The following is a 21,764-nucleotide window of genomic DNA, read 5'->3' on the forward strand; positions in this document are numbered from 1 at the left end:
GATTCTATTGTTCCTTGTTTGCTCTTTGGTTCAATATTAACAGTGATAATATAGAACAGAGCTTTAATCAGCATTAAAGCAGTGTTAATGCTTTAAGTAAAGTGTACTTGAGGTCTTACAGATGCTGAACAATTGTCTTGAGCTTGCTTTGCTATAAAGTCTGGCTAGATAATTGAGAAACAGAGTATGCTGCATGCTCTCTAACTAAAAAATAATAATTACAAAAAAAAGACATATTTTCTAGCACTTCAAATTTTTTCTTGGGGCTTTTTTGAGTTGTAGGAAACGGTAATAGCCATGAACTAATCACTTGCATTAAAAACAAAACCAAGACATGCCTAAGTAAGGGAGATTTCCAATTAAATGTTTACCAAAGCATAGATGTGCTCAGCAGAACTTGAATGTGCATTAAGTTACATAACATGCTTAAATAAAATTGTCTCAACTGTAGGCTGAGCTTCCTGCTGGTTTTCGTTAGGAAAATATTTTAATAACTGCATGTGTTTTTCATCACAAACGTGTGTGATGAAACGTGTGTGATGAAACATTATCATGTGCGTTGACTATATATGGATGACTTCCACAAGATGGTAGAAGGAAAAGTCCTCAGCAGGTCCCTTCAGATGAAGTCCTCCAAGGTTCTTTCTTTCCAATATAAAAATGAGCATTTGGAATAATTAGGGACACAAGAAAAATGACCTTTTTAAGTATCTTTTTCAGGAATAAAAATAACCTTTCAATGTTGTCACAGGTGTGAGAAGAACATGAATTACAGTAAGAGGCTGTAGCAATGCAGTCAGTCAGAATCTCTCTAAAAGTATAGGATAACAATTAGCACATTACTAGCTAGCAATATTAATACTTGAAGTTTAATCTTACTTTAGGGTGCTTGTCAGAGAGAAATAATGAGGGGGGTGTACATTTAAATTACATTTACTAATCTGTAATCAGACTACAACTTTTTTTTCCCTCTGACTCGAGTTAATTCAGCTGTCTTGTGAATGGCAGCAATTCTCACTTCTGCTAAGATTTGCTGTTCCTGCATCATTTTTTCTTCAGAAATAGAGTTTCAGTTTCTGGTGCCTTTTCATCCCCTGTGTTACCTATCTTTGATACTTTCCTCTTTCTTATCCTAAACTTCTGCTGCTGCTCTAAGAGTTTATTACTTCTTTCCTGCTGTGCTTAAAGCTCTTTCTGTCATTTATTTCTTCCTCTAGAGAGCTTGAATATCCCAAAGCTGATGAGAAATACCTTTCAGCTTCCTGCTGTACAACTAACTTCAATCTTCAGTTTAGCGAGAGTTTCTTCTTCCTCTTGCTAGCCATTCATCACCTCCTTCTGAAGTGAGAGGTGATTTGTATGTAGAATGGAGGGAGTCCATCTGTCAGCTGTAGCTTTTAGAGCCTCTAGGGACATAAATTTAAAAAGAAGTTATTCTCTTAGAGGGGAAAAAAAAAAAACAATGGTGGTGTATACTTACCACAAAAATAACCCCGAATCCCAAAATGTTCTTCTTAATATTATAGTCAGTGTGTGGAATTTCTCTTCTTTTCCCTCTGCTTCTGTCCAGGGTCAATTTGAAGATTTGTCTCCTTTTTTCATTGTAAATTATCTGCGAGAAACTACATTTCTGAGGTATTTGAGAGCCAGTATGCTTGAGAGGAACACAGCACTGCTTGAGGACAGTAATCAGTTAACAACAAGAAGATCTATTTCAAGGTGTTTCTAGACTAATTTATTCTTTTCACTATCTAACTTCCCTGCTGCTTCACAACTGATGTCTCTTTATTAGACAGTTATTTCTAGATAAAATGAAGTGAAAGAATTTTTCATTCTGGGATGCTGGTTTACAGTCAAAATTTGAGTGTAAAGCTTAATATGATTACCTGGCTTCAAATCTGTCTATACCAAAGTTAGTAATCTTTGTGACGTGTCCCAATGGAGTATGGGCTAATAAAAGCACTAAAATCATTTTTGTTTGTTAAAGGTAGACAGAAAATAAAACATCTTGAGTAAATAAAAAGGTGTGTTTGATGGCACATCTTGTTAAATATTAATAGCTAATATGGCTCACCTTTAAGGAATATTTAAAGAGTATAAGGCCAAAGTATTGCATCTTCTGGTTAATATTGGATTATCAACAAAGCTTAAGCTACAGAAATTAACATGGTTCTTTTTTCTCTTCCCCATAAATTGCAGGGGAATTATTTGTGTTTGTTGATTAAAGGTGATTTAGTAGTCTGTTCATTACGTGTTTTATGATAAAATTTGAATAGTGTCTAATGAAAGGTCTTTCATGTCCATGAAAAAATGACAAGCAAATTACGATGCAGAGGATGATTTCATCAAAAATAATGATGTACTACTATTGCGTGTGACATTTCCTTAGTCTATTTGGATTTTGTGAACACAAAATGTGTTAGCTTTTTGTGATGGGGGATATATGTGTTCATAAAACAACACCAGAACAGATCAGAGGTTTTAATTTGTGTTTGTCTCCTATGCTCCATTTATTTGTGTGTGTGTGTGTGTGTGTGTGTCTCCTATGCTCCATTTGTGTGTGTGTCCCGAGTCAATCCCGAATTGATGTCAGTAGTTGTTTTCTGCCACATGGCCTGAAGTTGATATTTAGAGATAGTTTCCTATCTTTGAGTGCTGTGCTTTTTTTTAAATAGTGTGTGGATCTGCCCTAATCCAGAGTTTTTTGCCTTTAGAGTTATTCATTACTGTTCCTTTGATAGAAAAAAAAAAATCATAACGTCTGTCTTGTGTTAAATAAAGAGAGACTGACAGTAAGAATATCTTCTATTAGCACAGCTTGATCTGGAAGGTCTCTGTGTAGTACTATCATGTCAAGTTCTTCTATTAAAAATTCATAAAAATAAGAAAATAATAAAATGTAAAATATGGATTCTCTGAAGAACAGCCAGTTTCTATGAAGCAGTATCTTTGTCACGTTTGTCAGGTATCTTTGTACTTTGTCAGCAATCAAAAGCTAAAGTGATAAGGAGGAAAAAAATACTGTTATTGCTCGCAGAAGAACAAGAAATGTTGATGAAATGTTTAAGGTAAGGCTTCTAATGTAACCATTAGGGTAAATCAGGATTTGAATGTGGCTGTGTCTTGTCAGTGGCTATCATTCAGATTTTTATGTTTTTAAGCATAGGTGACATCCCTGTAATTGTGTCATCGTTGATGTTCTAATTGAATCTTTCCTTAGTATAAGAAAGAGCTTCCAAACAGCTCAATCTTCTTGAAACACTTCTATTCTTGCTGAAATCTCACTTGAATTAAACTTTGTTATGCAATTATGAAACTTTGGATTCATCTATACAGTTAACTGTGTAATGCTATTTCATTAAAAAGTATTATTAGTTTACTACCATCACATAAAATAAATACATTTTCTTAATGCTTTTTAGGTGTGTACATTGTATTTTAAGACTTTTTTTCACTGCATCATGAATTGTTTTTGTTTTGCAATAATTTTGAGTAACTCTCTACATCTTGTTTTCAGTGGATCTCCCTAAAACTCCTGTTGTCCTCACATGGTAAACCTCTGAAAGACTATGAACTCTGGGCATTGTGTCATGAATGTTTATGTACTCTGCACGCTTGCACAGATTATCCAGGTAGAGTCAAATATTATTTGAAAATATTTGCTTAGTTGATTATGTTCACTGTAGTAATGTTTTGTTTATTCTGTTGATGCAAAATATCTCATGACTATTTCATTTTGTATATTGAAAAAAATAACAGCCAATATTTCTAATATTTCCATTTTAAGTTTTGACTTTGAACTTTACTCCATTTAATGGAAATTATCCTTAAAGAGAGACTTCTGTACACTTTAAGCACTATTTCCTTTAAAAATAAATATTTGATATACTTTGCAGCAGAAAGATTATCTCAGCCTCGTAATATATTTCCAATGTTTGTGAAAGCTTCAAATAACTGCACAGTGGCTTAGATTCTAATTGAATATGTGTAGTCAGCCTCTGCAACCATATTTACATGCACCCAGAATGCATAAGTGTTTAAAACACTAAAAACTGAATTGTTATCAGAGCCTTACATACCCTGTAAAAGTAAACATAATGATACAAGATAATAATTGTGAGGCACCTTGCATAAAATTCCATATTTGATGAATAAAACTGCCCTGAAGTTGAATATTGTTTTCAGATTTAGAATATTTTTGCCAGAGGAATTTCTGTTTGTTCTGAGTGTAATTGTGATGATGCTGTATAAACTGCATGTTAAAATATCTTTTGTCTTAATGCTGGTAGAGTCATGCTTAAGTATACAAAATGTGGAATGAAATGGATTTATTATTATTTACTTAGACAGCCCTTTCCTCTAAATCATTCATTGAGTGCACTTTTTTCCCATTATCCTAAACAGGAATTATATGGGTAGGGAAATATACTCCAAAGTTAGCCTCTTCGTGTATTTTGAATTCAGTCCTTCTACAAAAGTCTCCACTGAGACTTTATCTCCTCTCCTCTTACCAGAGGATATTCCTTACATGTTGCTTACAAGTGTTTTAGAGGAACCAGGTGTGAATTGTTGTACTGAATTTGGCTGAGATCTAGTTTGCATGAACTGTATTGCAGATTCAGGCCAGAGGCTTTAACTGTTGAGAAGTAATGACAGTGAGCAAGAATAATTCTCTAGGGAGCTGCCTCTGCAGAAATAACTACTAAAAGTTCCAGCTGAGGAAAGTTTTGCTTTTCAAGACAAATAGTTCAGGTCCAGCTTAAATACTGTAGAAGGTAGTAGGCAAGCTTTTATTTACATTAAGCATAATGAACGTTTTAATGGCTTTAGATGTGTTTTTGTACTATAAAAGCAAAGGGACGATGTTTTACTTTTCTCTCTTACACCTCTTCAACTTGTTCAATAATTTGTTCAATAACAAATATTCATTTTATTAATAATAATTATTAATTAATAATAACAATTAATATGAATTAAGTTTAATTATTAATATAAAGTAATAATATACTGTCCTAGTACTCTTTTTTTAAAAAAAAAAAAAAAAAAAAAAAAAAGCTTATTTGACGATATCCTTCAGGTTGCTTACAGTGGTGGTGGTGGTGGTATTGTTAGTTAAGTGTACCAAAACTAAAATCTTAGTTGAGCATTTTTTACATTTCAACTTCATTGTTTCAGTATTTGTTGTTTTTTGTTGTGGAGAAAGGGGTGAATGAAGAAGGAAGAGAGGAGAGTTCAAATGCTTATTATAAGTTTCTTTTATTGGTACCTTGTGAGAAGCCCAGAGTACATCTAGCTGTAGTATTACTTTTTTATTATTATTATTTTACTTTTGTTCTACTTGTGTACTTCATTTTCAATGCTAGATACAAACAGAATAAATTTCCACTATATAAAATGCATCTGCTCTCTGTTGGTTGGTTTCTGCAAGCAAATGTTTAGCAGCATTACTGCTAGCGCATGTTTTGTCATAGCTTAGGGTAATCACTGACATTGCAAATTATTTTAAAAATTATTTGTTTTATTAGTGTTAAATAACAACAAGAACAAATATGTATTATGTCCTGTACTTTGGTGGCTTGTTTTGCAGTGATCTTATGTTTGGACTCTGTACTGATTGACTGCCATGGAAATATCCTCTTTGCTGCTCCAAAAGCTGAAGGTAAACTAATATGTTGAGTGCTCTGCTTTTATTCTATTTGAGGGGGAGAGTAGAATAAAGCAAATATCTTACCTTTTGTTTCTGGTTTCTTTTCTCTTTTAGAATCTTGTGATATGTTTTATTTAGCTCCTGAAATTGAAGAAGAAGATGTAGATACTGAGAAGGTAATGTGGCAGGTTATGTAGGTTGCTGTTCATTTTATCAAAGGATAGTAGTATCCCTCTGCCCCTTAAAGAAGAAAGCAAAACTCTGAAAAGCAAGAGATCAAGATTCAGCAAGAAAGCAAGATTCTGATATTTTTCTCAGTATTTCTCAGATTTTTGTGGCTTGTTATATATTGGTCTACCATAAAACTTAGTTGCTTCTAAAAACTCATTTTGCCTTCCAAAATTACTTGAGTAACTGCCAAAATCTGTTCTTCAATAGTTTTCCATAAGGCTTACTTAATTTCAATTTGTTAATACTAAGACTTTGAATTCATGTTTTCATGTTCTGGAGGTCATGCTAAGATCAATATTTTAGACTGTCTAGGCTAAAGCCCAAATTAATCTGCTTTGAAATATTGGAAAATATTGCTAGCAGCATATTTTTATTTTGGGAACATGAATTATGGCAATGTCTCTTACCCGTATAGTTCTCCTAGAGCTTTTTGCTAGAGATATAAGCCCTAAGTTGCTCTCAGACTAGAGATGATTAAAATGTTAATAAATAACAAGGTAACCTTTTGAGAGTTATGGAAACAGATTTTACTGTATCTTTCTATTATATGAGAATAAAAGAGCTAGCTAATATGTACCTTGTGTCCTATAAGTCGTTTAACATTAGAAATAGTAATCATGAAAAAAATGCATTAAAAATCTACTAAAGACTTTCTGTAAATTTATCTGTAACTAGAAAATGCTCATATATCTTCTTTAAAGTTTCTCTTTCTTCTTAAACTGCTTTGATCCAGCATGCAGTTTTTTTAATAGCTTCAGAAGCTTAAACTAACCCTCAAATACAATATAGCAGTTTCACCAGAGAGTACAAATTAATACTCTGAGTCCTTATGCTTTATTCTTTTTCTTAAGAAAATCTAAAGTAATATTTTGTTCTTGTTTTCTCTGCAACATTATATATAGAATAAGCTGAGTTCATAATTTGTTTTTTTCCTGTTATTTGTATAACATTTTCAATTTTATGAAAATTTAGTTAGGATTATACATAGGAATAAACACTCTGTAGTGCCAGTCACAGTAACTACGTCAGTAAAGGAAACTTTTTTAAGGATGTGCTGGATTGGATGGCAAGTTTTTCCTAAATAAATAAATTTAGGTTGAAATTGTGATCTTGGAATTCTGAACCTACAGGGAAGAAAATCATTTGGATATGACAAAGCTGCTTTCTCATATTTCAAACATTCTATACCTATTAGTAGCTTTTATTCAACAGCTCAAAAGATTCATAGGCTGCTTTCTTTCTTGTGAACTTCCTTGTTACATGGTTGGTGTCATTCACTTGGCTCTAAAGGGTGTTAGAAAACATTTTGTTGGACCACAGTATCACACTTAGGTTTCTGTCTGCTGAGCCTTTTTAATGCCTTTCATAAGGTACATGAAGAAGTACGGTGCTTTCACTTTGTCAAAATTATATTTTTGAAGTGTGCTTCATGTAAATCAAGCATTAAATAGTCTGACTCTGTCTCTGTCTGAAGACTGTAATTCTTCAAATAAAATAAGAAATCTTGTGAAGACCAGGTACTTTTCAAGGTCCCCCATCAAGGCAGTTTCAATTGGTCTAGATGCAGGTAGCACAATAATTCCTAAAATAAATATACAGTACCCAGTTTTTCTGATAGGTATAATCATCTCTGTAAAATATGACTTGTACTGGCAATCTTGTAATTACTTTGTGCCATTTTCTTTCTGAATTATCATGACCTTTTTAAGTAAATTACTGCTGGCCAGGCTTTATTGTAGAACTCTAAGGCTTGCAGCAATAGGTCTTTATATAAGAAAGGAGCTCTTCAAAATGTTTCTAAACCCCCTTTTTTTCCTGAATAATTTTCATAGATAAAGAATAAGGCAAATTTTGTCTGTTGCTCCAATAGTAGAAAATTAGCTACTATTATTGGCCCTGCATGCATAACAACTGTTTTTTGAAATATGCTGGGATTTTCATAAGCATCTTCAAAAGCCAAATGTAATCTGTACTTTGGAAGTGCTAGTTTCTCAGGGGGTGCCTTTTGGATAATTTGCTGGATTTGGTTTTGAGGAACAGCTATTTTTTGCTTTTTTGTTTTGTTTTGTTTTCTGTTGTTGTTTGGTTTTGGTTTTTGTTTGTTTGTTTGTTTACATCTTACCTCTCTCCTGTGTTACATGATTAGGTCTGCATTTATGGTGTTGCTGCAGTTCTGTGGATGGCAGCAAAATACGGCTTTCCACCTAATCACAAGCTAGCGTTGCCAAGAAAATTAAAAAACCTTCTTCTGGATATGGCAAAAAAAAATCCTGAAGAAAGACCTTCTGTAGCTGATGCAATTAAGGTTACTGGATTTAAGCAATTTTATTAGAAATTTAGTTCTGTTTGAAGTCTAATTTTAGTGATTTTAATATCAAAATAGTAATATCTTTTTTCTGTAGTAGCTTGATACCTAACTGATAACCAGTCACTTTTGATATGAACATCAAATCACTTGGATGATGTTTTTAAAGTTACATCCCTAAGGATGTGTTCTTAATGTATATTGACATTATTAATAAAGTACTTGTAATAAGTTTCTAAAACATTCTAACCTTGGATTGCTTTTAACTATTTACCTTGACTTTATCCTTGTCCAAGAATATCTCACATGATAAAAAACTTATTTATTGTCTGAAAACTATGATTTTATTTTTTTTTTTTTAGACATGCAGTTATTATTTACTTGAACAAGGAGTAAACAGCAAAAATATTTTGGCATTGTTGAATAAATCTGTCTTTAAGGTACGAGTGCCGCCTTTTTTAATTCTGTACATTTTTTCAATTAGTTCTGTTAAATGTGTTCCAGTCATATTTTTCTCCACTGCAAATATAGTTAGATTTGTTCAGATTGAGGGGGAGGGGGAAGCATTTTCTTGTAGTAATGCGCTGAGTAGAATTTTAAAAAGAAAACGCTAATAAATTCAGTTTGGACTTCAATTTTTATTGTTAGGCTGTTGAGGAAGACGTAATCTCTTCTCAGAATCATGGTGCTTTTGAAATTAAAAATGAAAGACTTGAAATGAGTCCTTCAGAGTCAAGCCTAGGTAAGCAGACTCTTATGTATTTCAGGTGTTTTAATTTTCTCTAGAACAGTTCACTGTATGAGATTTTCTCTGTCAAGTGCATAGGTCTTTTTTTGTCTAAATTGATTATTATTTACATTGCATTTATATTTTACATGTTTTTCATCTTTCATCTAATTGTGTTTTTTGCTTTCAGGATTTGTGCCTATTACCAGTGAAAGTAAACTTATAGCAGTTAAAGGACCAGTACCATGCCAGATTTCCCTAAACAATGAGAAACCTACATTACCTGCAGCATTCACCTCTCCTGCAACTCACTTTAAGCCTATCATTCTGCAACAAGATGCAAACGTAACAAAGTTAGTATATCCTGAAGCAAAATAAGTTAAAGCTGCACTCTTATACCTACTGGATGTGTCCTGTAAAAATTCTTTTTTCCTTTTCAGAGAGGTTCACATGCCAGCTACTGAGGAATTCAAGAAAGAGATGAGAAAAGAAAGACACATGGACCACAACAAATCAGGATATGTAGAAGACTCTGAAAGCTATGGTATCAAGGACAGAGTTGTTGTTGAAACTGCACCTGAAATACCTGAGTGTCATTTACAAGTTCCAGGCCACTCATTCAAAATATCTTCAGAAGAGCAAAAGTCAGGCAGTGTGCTTACTTCTGCAGTTACATTACCACCACCATCTGATTCCTCACATGTTCTACAAGGAAAAAGCATTTTATCTGATGTTCCTTCAAACTCCTTAGCTTGTCCTACATCTCCTAATTCTCTTCATATAAATAACATCATTCTCAAAAATGACTCAGAGAAAAGAGTTTTAACATTTGTACCAGTACACTTAGCTGTGTCTGAGCAACTACCAAATAAGCCTCTTCGTTCAAGAATTGCTTCTGATTGCTATCATAGTTTGCCAGTGTTACTTTCAAGTACTATTGCAAGTTATCAACTGAGCATGCAAACAGAAAATGAGTCCTCCCTGTGCAAAGTGCAAAACTGTGAGACTACTAATACACAGAATGCATTTGACAAAAGTAACAAAGTTGTTCAAACCAACTGCCAAGAAATTGAGTGTGCTATAACTGTAGACAGTATTTTCACGGACCAAGGACAAACACCATGTACCTCACTGGATGAAAGTACTTCTTGTGTCTTTGATGTGGAAGTCCTGTCTCATCAGAACAGAACAAATGACACTTTGCTACAGAAAGTGGTTTATCTTATACAAGAAGAGTTTGCATTTGATGGCTATCTAGAGAATGGAGTTGAAGTTTTTGATATGGGTATGTATAATTTCTTCTGTATGTTATATCACTGATATTTAAGAATGCTATTAGTAATATCTTTTTTTCTCTATTTTTCTTATGTTTTATTTTTTATTTAAAAAAAAAAAAAGGTAACTTCATTTTAACATTAAAGGAAATTAAGTTTGGTGTGTTCTCTGATACAATCTGTGAGAAGTTTTGTGACCTCTACTGGGATGAAAAATTACTGGAGAATCTCTATCAAGTAGTAAATGGAGAAAGAGCTTCACATTTATGGTAACTATTTTTCAGTGTTTTCCTTCTTACAGTTCAATTTAATGCTCTCTACTTCGCAGAAACGGGAAAGGATATGCAGCTCCTCTTCGGGTATCTTTATTTCTTTTCTGTCAACTGATAATTTCCCAGTCTATCAGATACTTCAAGGCCTTCTCCATAGCAAATAGTGCTTAATGACTTAAAAGAAGATATTACCTATTAAGTTTGTCTGTAACTCCATCCTAGGATAGCTGAATAATGGAGCTGAAATATTGTTTTCAACCATTGTTGGAGAACTTCGAAGTTGTGATAAAGGCTGTTTAAAGTGAAATAAATTGTCCCTACTGTTCAGTTTAATTATTCTATTTGAGTTCAGTTATTTATGCATTATTCCAAGCTCTCATTAAGTTAACAATAAATTACCTTGGTACATCTTTTTGTTCTAATCACACTTAAGAACAAATAAATTAATTTAGCTTTACTATAAATATTTTACTTAAACTTAGTTTGATTCAGTATGCCTTCTGGCAATCTTTTGTAGGTAGTCCATTAAGTGAGAAAACACCAGCTTAATTAATTTCTTATTTTTACTACTTCATCTTCAGTGACTTATCTGCCAGAAAAATAATAAAAATAATTCCCATTTTATTGCAGCATCCAAATGTAGTCTACTTCATCAAAAAAACAAAAACAAACAAACAAACAAAAAAAACCTGAAGGCTATCATAAACAGTAATGTTTATATGTGGAAGTTATGTATGTTTTCTTTGTTATGATCTGGAATTACAAACTGGAAGTTTTGACTGGAAGCTTGGTGAATATGGTATAAAAAAGAAATCAATGTTAAAAGATACATTTTTTTTATAGCAAGTTTCAGGGATAATAGACTACATCCAAATATCAGGTACCAATTTGCTGGCTCCCTTTCCGTTTGGTTGAGATTTCTAAAAAGCCATAAAAACTGGTGGGAGGTTAGGTTCTTAATTCCCAGAGTTGAATGTTATGGCATAAGAAACTTGAGCTGTTGTAAACGAGATATATGAAGAAGTCATCCTCAATAAGAACTGCTATTGAAAAGCAAAGTCTTTGAGAGCAGGAGTGGAAAGGAAATAATGTATTATTCACTATAAGAATAGAGGTCTAGCTTTTAGCTCACACTCAAGAACGACCTTTTGAAACTGATATCAGATGTCTTGGAGACACTGCTTACTTAGTATTCTTCAGACACTGCTAAAGAATATAACTGTTTTTAATAATTACCTTCTTTGACTTAAAATTATCATTATTCTTATTAGGGATGACTTACAGTCACAGTGTTATCTAGAGGGTTAATCGTGAGTGATAAACCTTTTACAGTAATTTGTGGTATGTTATGTATAGAGTTATGCCTTTTGTCTGTATGTATTCTGATATTTCTGTTGTAATTTTGCCAATTGCTGTAAAGGAAAATCTCTGCAACTTACTTGGTATGCTTTAATGTCCATTTGAAATTTTTATCTTGTCAAATAATGCCTGAAGCTGAACATGCAAACTTCAGGAGGTAGTTAAATGCAGTAAAGTTCTTCACATATGTGGTGACAAAGGACATTTGTAAAATGTAAATATATAAGGATATTAAATGTTATTTTTCCCAATCCTCATGTATTTTCAGCATAGCTGAAGCAGATGACTCGAAGCGTGGCAGTGTATTCCAAGATCTGAAGAAATCTGACAGCTTTTTGGCAAGCAGTGATCAGACAGAGGGTGAGAAGGGAATTTGTGTTTCTAGATCTTTGTGTGTGCTGGGAATCTATCAGTGACTCAGCTTTGGAGAGATTGCCACTTTCAGTGGGTTTTCAGGAAAATATTCAGCTTAGCACTTACAAAATTTATCAGTGAATCTGAGCATTATCAGTGCCTTGGAACTGTTGTATTTTATATGAAACTTACGTATGACCAATTGTCATTGGGTATGGGGATGCCTTTTTAGTTTACTAAAGCAAGATGTCACTGTTGAAAAAATCCTGAATCCTAACTGCTATGTGTTATTTTCATGTGTTCATCCAGTAGATGTTTTTACCTCCTTCCTGGTAATTCTTCAATGACTTATTTCCCTATTCTTCTATTCACTGAAGTAATTTTTTTTAAAGATGGCAAAAGGAACTATGGGTCAATTGATTTGTTTATCAATATATCATGTGATGCAAAATTTTTGCTTTCTGAACACAAACTTGTTTACAAGACACCATTCCATGGCAGTTGTTGAGCTTATATTAGTGGATTGTTTATTTGAACTACTTTGGAGTGGGCTTTGCATTTTTTCCAGCATACTTTGTAATTGAATGTTTACAAAATGTTTCATCTTTCAGTTACTGAATTAGAGTCTGGCCTGGGACTGGTAAATCCCATTTTTATGAAAAACATTGTCCTCGCTAGGCTTAGTATATTCAAGGACAGGTTATATTTGATTGTGATTGTATGAGTTGTTGTGTGTTTTTTTTTAATAACATTTCACAGAGATGGAAGAAAAACGGTTGAGAAATTCTTAGGACAAAAACAACAGCATATTTAAAGATCTGCTCTTAGTCTTTGTTTTGCGAAACTGGAATGTCACTACTTTTTATGACAATATCAGAATGGATTTTCATTTTCCTTGTTAACCTTAGCAGCACTTCTGTGTGCTTCTTTTTAAGAAAGATTAGCTCAAACTGAGAGAGGGGGCTGTATGCAGTACTCTATGTGAGGTTCTCAGTGGTTTACAACATTATTGATCTTTGCTGGACATCTTTAGCTTTATACAATATATTGTATTAAATAGCAATACAGCTCAGTTACATATTTAAAGTACAGAGAGAAGTGAAGGTATTATGTGTATATATGCAACTACACATAGTAATAAACTGCAGTGTTAGGAACAATAAGAAGCTAATGTCTGTTGCTGGCAAGGGAATACCATTGAAAAGCTATGCTTCTGGAACCTTAATAGAAACTACTGCACCTTTCTGGGTATCTCAACAGCTGCCACAAACTCAGTTGTGCAATTTGTTTCTGTAAATTTACATTATGAAACCTTGCCTATTTCAGGAGTCCCAAATCTCCTTTCCAGCATGTTTCCATTAATTCGTACATAAAGTGCATATTATTCCGTCTATTTTTAAACTGGATTACTTCTCTGTTTTGAGCAAAGTTAGATAATTTACGGAACAGCTTATCCCCCTACTGTCACTTAACTTTTATGGCGTAACTTCAATTTGTAAGTTTGCACTTGGCTGGTGTTACACTCTGTTACAATTTTCCATTTTGGCTCAGAATGAGTGCAAATGTAGAGCCAGACTTTCCCATGGGAGATATGTGACTTCTTTGCACCAGTAATTCAGGTCCATTTGAGCTCCAAGTCTGGCATATCCAAGCCCTGGAGGATTTCTCAAGTGAAAAGAGTGACTTGTGGCAGGCATAAAAGCACCTGTCAGAATCATACCAACTTTTCTTTGACTGTCACCTCAATCCTTTTCATTTGGTAGTAGCTATTATAACTGCATAGAAGTCCCATCATAACCCAAATGAATGAGTAGGGAGTTTAACATGTCCCCTTTGGCTGTGTCAAATGCCATCTATGTATAGAATAAAAGCTTCAAGACCTATAGATGAAAAGGACTTCAAGAGCCAAGCTTTTGCTGATGCGTACACAGGTCTGATATTTTTGTTTAGAAGTTTCTGTACTATGCTTTTATTAAATGCTCGTTCTACGTATGCAGAATGTATTTTCTAATTTTCAGAAATTTACTGACCAAAACTTAATCATTCTGAAATGTCTTTAACACTTTACAACATGCAGTTGAGAAGAAAACACAGAGCCAAAATAAATATGTAACACTGTTAGAGGGCATAGGTAGTCTCATGACTGTAGTGTTTAAATTTAAAAAGCATGCATTACAGAGTGACCATTATTTCTCCCCCCACCTCTACACTCCTCTAGGAGAAGGGGAAGCAACCTTTGACATGAAGGATGAGCTTATGATAAATACATCATTAGCTGAGATGAGTTTTGATGGGATGCCTTCAGATAATTTCAAAAAAGAATCAAGGCTGCAGAATACTACCCCTACAGAAAAAGAAGGGCAATGTTTACAAAGCAATGGCTGTCATATTGGTCTAGACTTTGCAGAGGACAATGTAGAGCCGCAGGAAGAAACCATAATAAAGACAGCTGGAAACAACTACCTTGTGCCTCCAAATCTACCTGACTTTCATGGCTGTAGTCCGGGTTGGAGCAGTGCATTTTATGGAGCTGAATGTTTTGATTCAGAAGTTCATAGTTACATGAAAAATCTTGGAAAGCAGAAATCAAGTGAGTCACAAAATATAGATGCTAAAAAAGTGGTGAGTATATTGATTTAAAATCACTAAGATCCCTCTTTACTTGCTGGTTAAAAGTATGATTAAATTTGTTGCATTATACTGATTTCAACCCCACTTTCTTCTTTTAAATATTGACTCTTTTGTATTGTTTATATAAAAAAGTCTTGGTACAGTAGAATATCTTTAAGACTATATAGCTGAATAATTTTATAATATTGTATTAAATGTTCTTTTGCATAATATTTTATTAAAATGCTTTTTAAAGGTCTTGTTACTACAAATTCAAGAGGATAATTTAAGTTGTCAGCTACTTCTTGTTCTCAACAAATATTTTTTTCTTTTACTACCACAGTATCAATAATAAATTTATTGATCTTTCTGCTGGCATTACTACAACACTGACTTTCTGTGAAACACAGTGTATTTAAAATAAAAACATGGAATCATAATGCTCCAATTGCACAAAGTGTTAAATCCTGAGCATTTAACCTGAGCAAAGAAAAGCTTCATAAAATTCGGCTATTTTTTAAAACTCTATCAGACATGGATGTTACAAGTTTTGACTAGTCTATATATAAAATAGTGAAAGAAATATGAAACTGAGATTAATGGGTTTTCTTTTCTGCTATTGCAGCAGACAGGAGACCGTGATTCTTAGCTGTAAGCCAATCAGTTATGAATATGTGAGTGAAGTGCAGCTTTACCCAGGTTCTTTCTGCTATCTTTTTGCTGCCTGATTGATCAAACCAACCACTACAAATCAACTGTGAAAATATATGGCATGACTTTAATTTCCATAACAATAGCTGACAAAGGCGTCAGTTCATACTTCATTTTGAACAATATAGATGTTGCTGGTGTGGTTGATAGGGGTAGTATTTAGCATTTATGAGTCTTTGTGTATTGTACTTCCAATGTAGCTAACAGATGTATTTGTACAGCTAAGTGTTTTCAGCTAGTTTTATTTGATAATATGAGTATTTATACATATTATACTTGGAGCACAAGTTATTTAGAAAATAAATGTGGTCATTAATACTTAATAAATGTTAACGGTTAACTCTGTGTGTAAACATCGAATAAGTGCTGTGCAAATGTCAAGCAGAATGATGTAATATCTAAATCAAAATTCTGAGAATTAGACTCAATGTGAAAATTAACATGGGGAGCTCAAAAAAAACAATTATTTTAATATTTAGTAGATGATTCTCTACTGTAAAATCTAACAGACATGTCTAGCAACAGAAGGACTACAAAGGTGAAAGGAAGGCTGGTAAGTGATTCATTTGAGCAGGAAGGTGGTTTGAGGTGCTGGAGAAAGTTTCTGCCTGCCTTGTAAGGTAGAGCTTTTTGTCTCTTTTTGACTGCTTCCACCAGGACAGAAGGAAGGGTGATTGTTGTGGGTGACTCCCTTCTCAGGGGAACAGAGGGACCTATTTGTCGGCGTGACCCTACCCGTAGGGAAGTCTGCTGCCTCCCTGGGGCCAGGGTCAGGGACATTGCCAGAAAGCTTCCCAACCTGGTTTGCCCCTCTGACTATTATCCACTTTTAATAGTCCAGGCTAGCAGTGATGACACTGAAGAGAGAAGCCTGAAGACCATCAAACGAGACTTTAGGGGACTGGGATGGTTAGTGGATGGAGCGGGAGTACAGGTGGTGTTTTCTTCCATCCCTACGGTGGCAGGGAGGGGTACAGAGAGGACACAGAAAGCCCACCTGATAAACACGTGGCTCAGAGACTGGTGCCAACATAGAAATTTTTTTTTTTTTGACCATGGGGCACTTTACTCGGCACCCAGCCTGATGGCCGCAGACAGGTCCCTATCTCTAAGGGGAAAATGGATCTTGGGCCAGGAGCTAGTGGGGCTTATTGAGAGGGCTTTAAACTAGAGAGGGCTTTAAACTAGGTGAGAAGGGGGACAGGGCTGAAACAAGGCTTGTTAGAGCTGTGCCAGGGGTAACAATGGCAAGGCTGGGAGAGAAGGCAATGGCCCAGCTGAAGTGCATCTACACTAATGCACGCAGCATGGGTAACAAACAGGAGGAGCTGGAAGCCATCGTGAGGCAGGCAGGCTATGACTTGGTTGCCATCATGGGACCACTCTCATGACTGGAATGCTGCAATGTCTGTCTATAGGCTCTTCAGAAGGGACAGGCAGCATGGAAGGGGTGGTGGTGTGGCTCTCTGTATCAGAGAGAGTTTTGATGTCGTGGAACTTGAGGCTGGGAATGATAAGGTTGAGTTCCTATGGGTTAGAATCAGCGGGAAGGCCAACAAGGCAAGCATCCTGGTGGGGGTCTGTTATAGACCGCCGAACCAGGATGAGGAGACTGATGAGGAGTTCTACAGGCAGCTGACAAAAGTTGTGAAATCGTCAGCGCTTGTTCTCATGGGGGACTTCAACTTCCCAGGTATATCCTGGAGGCACAACATAGCCCAGAGAAAGCAGTCTAGGAAGACTCTGGAGAGCGTGGAAGATAGCTTCCTGACGCAGCTGGTTAGTGAGCCTACCAGGGGAGGTGCCTTGCTAGACCTTCTCTTCACAAACAGAGAAAGACTGGTGGAAGATGTGGTGGTTGGAAACTGTCTTGGGCAGAGTGACCATTAAATGGTAGAATTCTCCATTCTCGGAGAAGCCAGGATGGGGACAAGTAAAACTGCTGTATTGGACTTTCAGAGGGCCGACTTTGAACTGTTCAGGACACTGGTTGGTAGAGTCCCTTGGGAGGTGGTTCTGAAAGGCAGAGGAGTCCAGGGAGGCTGGGCGCTCTTCAAAACGGAAATCTTAATGGCACAGGAGCGGTCTGTCCCCACGTGCCCAAAGATGAGCCGGCAGGGAAGAAGACCGGCCTGGCTGAACAGAGAATTGTGGCTTGAGCTTAGGAGGATAAAGAGGGTTTACAATCTTTGGAAAAGAGGGCGGGCCACTCGGCATGATTATAAGGATGTTGTGAGGCAGTGCAGGGACAAAATTAGAAAGGCCGAAGCTCATCTGGAGCTCAATCTGGCAACTGCCATCAAAGACAACAAAAAGTGTTTTTACAAATACATTAATGCAAAACGGAGGACTACGGAGAATCTCCAGCCTTTACTGGATGCAGGGGGGAACTTAGTTACAAAAGATGAGGAAAGGTGGAGGTGCTTAATGCCTTCTTTGCCTCAGTCTTTAGTGGCAAAACCAGTTGCTTTCTGGATACCCAGTACCCTGAGCTGGTGGAAGTCACTATCCATGAGGAAATGGTTGGTGGCCTGCTATGGCACTTGGATGTATGCAAGTCGATTGGGCCAGATGGGATCCAACCAAGAATACTGAGAGAACTGGCAGAGGAGCTGGCCAAGCCGCTTTCCATCATTTATCAACAGTCCTGGCTATCAGGAGAGGTCCCAGTCAACTGGCGGCTAGCAAATGTGACGCCCATCTACAAGAAGGGCTGGAGGGCAGACCCGGGAAACTGTAGGCCTGTCAGTTTGACCTCAGTGCCAGGGAAACTCATGGAGCAGATTATCTTGAGTGTCCTCACGCAGCACTTGCAGGGCAACCAGGTGATCAGGCCCAGTCAGCATGGGTTTATGAAAGGCGGGTCCTGCTTGACGAACCTGATTTCCTTCTATGACAAAGTGATGCGCTGGGTGGATGAGGGAAAGGCTGTGGATGTGGTCTACCTTGACTTCAGCAAGGCTTTTGACACCGTTTCCCACAGCATTCTCCTCAAGAAACTGTCTGCTCGTGGCTTGGACTGACGTACGCTTTGTTGGGATAAAAACTGGACAGATAGATAAAAACTGCCCAAAGAGTCGTGGTGAATGGAGCCAAATCCCATTGGAGGCAGGTCACTAGTGGCGTCCCCCAGGGCTCGGTACTGGGGCCGGTCCTCTTTAATATCTTCATCAATGATCTGGATGAGGGGATTGAGTGCACCCTCAGTAAGTTTGCAGGTGACACCAAGTTAGGTGCGTGTGTCCATCTGCTCAAGGGTAGGAATGCTCTGCAGGAGGATCTGGATAGGCTGGACCGATGGGCTGAGGTCAACTGTATGAAGTTCAACAAGGCCAAGTGCCGGGTCCTGCACCTGGGGCACAATAACCCCAAGCAGAGCTACAGGCTGGGAGAGGAACAGTTGGAAAGCTGCCAGGCAGAGAAAGACCTGGGAGTATTGGTGGATAGTTGGCTGAATATGAGCCAGCAGTGTGCTCAGGTGGCCAAGAAGGCCAACGGCATCCTGGCTTGCATAAGAAGCAGTGTGGCCAGCAGGTCTAGGGAAGTGATTGTCCCCCTGTACTCAGCTCTGGTGAGGCCGCACCTCGAGTATCGTGTCCAGTTTTGTGCCCCTCGCTACAAGAAGGACATCGAGGTGCTTGAAGGAGTCCAGAGAAGGATGACAAAGCTGGTGAGGGGTCTGGAGAACAAGTCCTACGAGGAGCGGCTGAGGGAGCTGGGCTTGTTCAGCCTGGAGAAGAGGAGGCTCAGGGGCAACCTTATCGCTCTTTATAAGTACATTAAAGGAGGCTGTAGAGAGATGGGGGTTGGTCTATTTTCCCACGTGCCTAGTGACAGGACGAGGGGGAACGGGCTAAAGTTGTGCCAGGGGTGTTTTAGGCTGGATATTAGGAAGAACTTTACTGAGAGTGTTGTGAGGCATTGGAATGGGCTGCCCAGGATAGTGGTGGAGTCACCATCCCTGGAGGTCTTTAAAAGACGTTTAGATGTTGAACTTAGCGATATGGTTTAGTGGAGGACTTGCTGGTGTTCGGTCAGAGGTTGAACTCAATGATCTTGAGGTCTCTTCCAACCTAGACAATTCTGTGATTCTGTGATATCAAACTGATTTTTGTCCCAGGTTGCTGACAGTCTTGCTCCCTTGCTGTGTTTTTAAAAGGTCAACAATAAAGTTGATCTGATTCTACAACTCTGTGGCAAAGTGTGCTAAATCAGTGTTTAGGGGTTTCTATTTCAAAGAGTGAATTTATTATTAGTCATTTGGGCATAACTACAGTTGTCCTGACTTAGTGGCACTATCCTGTGATAAGGATAGGTTTATTTATTCAGTTCATTTGTTCTTGTCTGCAACAGTAATTGAATACTTAATGAGAGTTTAACCATTCAAGAAAATTCAGTTTTGGAAACATATATATCTCATTAATGGTCTTATCTCTCCAATAGATATTGAATCATTTGAATGTGTTGGTTTTTTTGTTTGTTTGTTTGTTTGTTTTATTCACCCTTTAAAACTAAATGCAATTAAATTTATTTATTTATTTAAATTTGGATACCTGTAAGTAGGTTTGATGAAATCGGGTTGAGAGAAACGCTAATTGCCAGAACATATTATTTGGTATAATTTAATTTATGACAGAATCAAATGCCATAAAAATAATTAACATTTCTATTATTCTTCTCAAACCTGTTAAATACTGCCTGCACCTTAGATAGGTTATGATTTAATTAAATATAAAAAGTAGAACACATTGGTTATATGAACAATATTAACAATGGGATTCATCAGCTAATATGATTCCAAAAAGTGGTAATACATACCCTTCTGTTTAGAACAAATGTGAAGTAACTAGCACAAAAAGTAAAATATCTATGGATCAAAGGTGACACTTTTGCTGTCATAATGATTATTAATGTTTTACTGTGTAGGCGTTTATCAGATAGTATCTTGCAGTTCTAAGGTTCAGCAAAGGTTCACCTTAATTTAGAAAAGTTAGTTTAATTTTTATTCAAATTAAATTAAAAAGCTTTGGGCTTACTTAGTTCTCTTAGAAGTTTGCAAACTGTTGTCACTCTCCTTATGCATCCTCCCCCGCATCTGTATTGCTCCTTACACAAGCTTGTCCCCTGCCTCCCATCACCTCTGGTCCAGGAGCTGCTGATTTTGCTCCTTGGCACAGGACACATCCAGGCAAACCAGTTCAAGTCCTTGCACTAGAGCAAGAACGGGAGGTGACTGCCAGGGCTGCCATTTCTCTAGAGGGAAGTCCAACTCAGCCCTCACAATAAGTGTTGTTTTTTTTTCTGTACTCTGATAAGCTTGCTTGCAGTTCTCTTGCAGTCCCAAGCCTTCACCCTTATCCTGTTTGCCCACACTGAGTTTCAGTTCTCTCTCTAGATCTCATAAGCTACTTCTCAGTCTCTGCCAGACTTCTGTGCATCCAGCCAATGACTACAAGGTTTCTAGCAAAAGCTTTACATATTCTGTCCACAGTTTTCCCTTTACCATTCTTTTTACTCTTTTCCTTTCTGTTCTGCCAATATTCTGTATCCTTTGGTGAAGCCACTCCTCAGCATATAAAAAGTCCTGTTTTGTCATGGATAGTTTGAATCTGCAAATTTCCCAGTGGAAAAAAATAAATCATTACTTCATAGACTTAGCGATGTTCTGTAGAAAAGCGTCCTGACAAGTTAAATGCTCTTCAGAGGATGTAGAATTTCATCAAATAACAACTGAATATGTGAGTTCATCAAAAATGTTTATATGCTAGACCTAAAATGGAAGACATTCTAGAATGGACTGGGAATTAATGTGCCTTGCTTCTGACTTCATTGCTAGTCATCTAAAGTTATTTAAGGGACAAGCCACTTCCTAAAATACCTATTAGATTCCAAACATCAGAAAATAGCCACTCTTTCTGAGTCTTTTTTTGTGATTATATTCTTTTAATCAACTTGTTTTCACTTTAACTGATGAAATGAAAACAAACCTTTAAGTAAATCAAGCTGTCTTTGATTCAGAATCTAGATAATAGTTTTTCTGTGCTTTCACTGTTCTCTACATGGTGACTGTGTAATGGTAATTCTTTTAAAAATCCACAGGGATTTTGTGACTTGCTACTAATGAACTATGTTGTTAAGCCTTTTGAGCTTTTGTGAAAAACAGTGACAGATTTTTCTCAAACTCAAATTAATTTCCAGTAAGTCCATCCCATTAAAGCTAACCTATTTACCAATCTGTTGTTTGATATGTTAGCTCTGAGCTATGTGTTTTTGA

General features: G+C 36.4%; 1 protein-coding gene across 1 annotated transcript in view; it reads left to right on the plus strand.

The window, feature by feature from the left end:
* KNDC1 (kinase non-catalytic C-lobe domain containing 1) overlaps nucleotides 1–21,764 on the plus strand; it is a gene marked incomplete at both ends in the record, with an annotated part of 60,022 nt that overhangs the window by 28,567 nt on the left and 9,691 nt on the right. The window contains 11 exons of the mRNA XM_082764376.1: nucleotides 3,518–3,632; nucleotides 5,588–5,659; nucleotides 5,762–5,823; nucleotides 8,025–8,183; nucleotides 8,546–8,623; nucleotides 8,832–8,925; nucleotides 9,101–9,263; nucleotides 9,351–10,195; nucleotides 10,309–10,453; nucleotides 12,084–12,175; nucleotides 14,388–14,791. Coding sequence (XP_082620502.1) covers nucleotides 3,518–3,632; nucleotides 5,588–5,659; nucleotides 5,762–5,823; nucleotides 8,025–8,183; nucleotides 8,546–8,623; nucleotides 8,832–8,925; nucleotides 9,101–9,263; nucleotides 9,351–10,195; nucleotides 10,309–10,453; nucleotides 12,084–12,175; nucleotides 14,388–14,791 — 2,229 coding nt within the window. The remainder of the gene's footprint in view (nucleotides 1–3,517; nucleotides 3,633–5,587; nucleotides 5,660–5,761; nucleotides 5,824–8,024; nucleotides 8,184–8,545; nucleotides 8,624–8,831; nucleotides 8,926–9,100; nucleotides 9,264–9,350; nucleotides 10,196–10,308; nucleotides 10,454–12,083; nucleotides 12,176–14,387; nucleotides 14,792–21,764) is intronic.

This window comes from Aythya marila, assembly GCF_965140915.1.
Source record: "Aythya marila genome assembly, chromosome: 7".
NCBI classification, from domain to species: Eukaryota; Metazoa; Chordata; class Aves; order Anseriformes; family Anatidae; genus Aythya; species Aythya marila.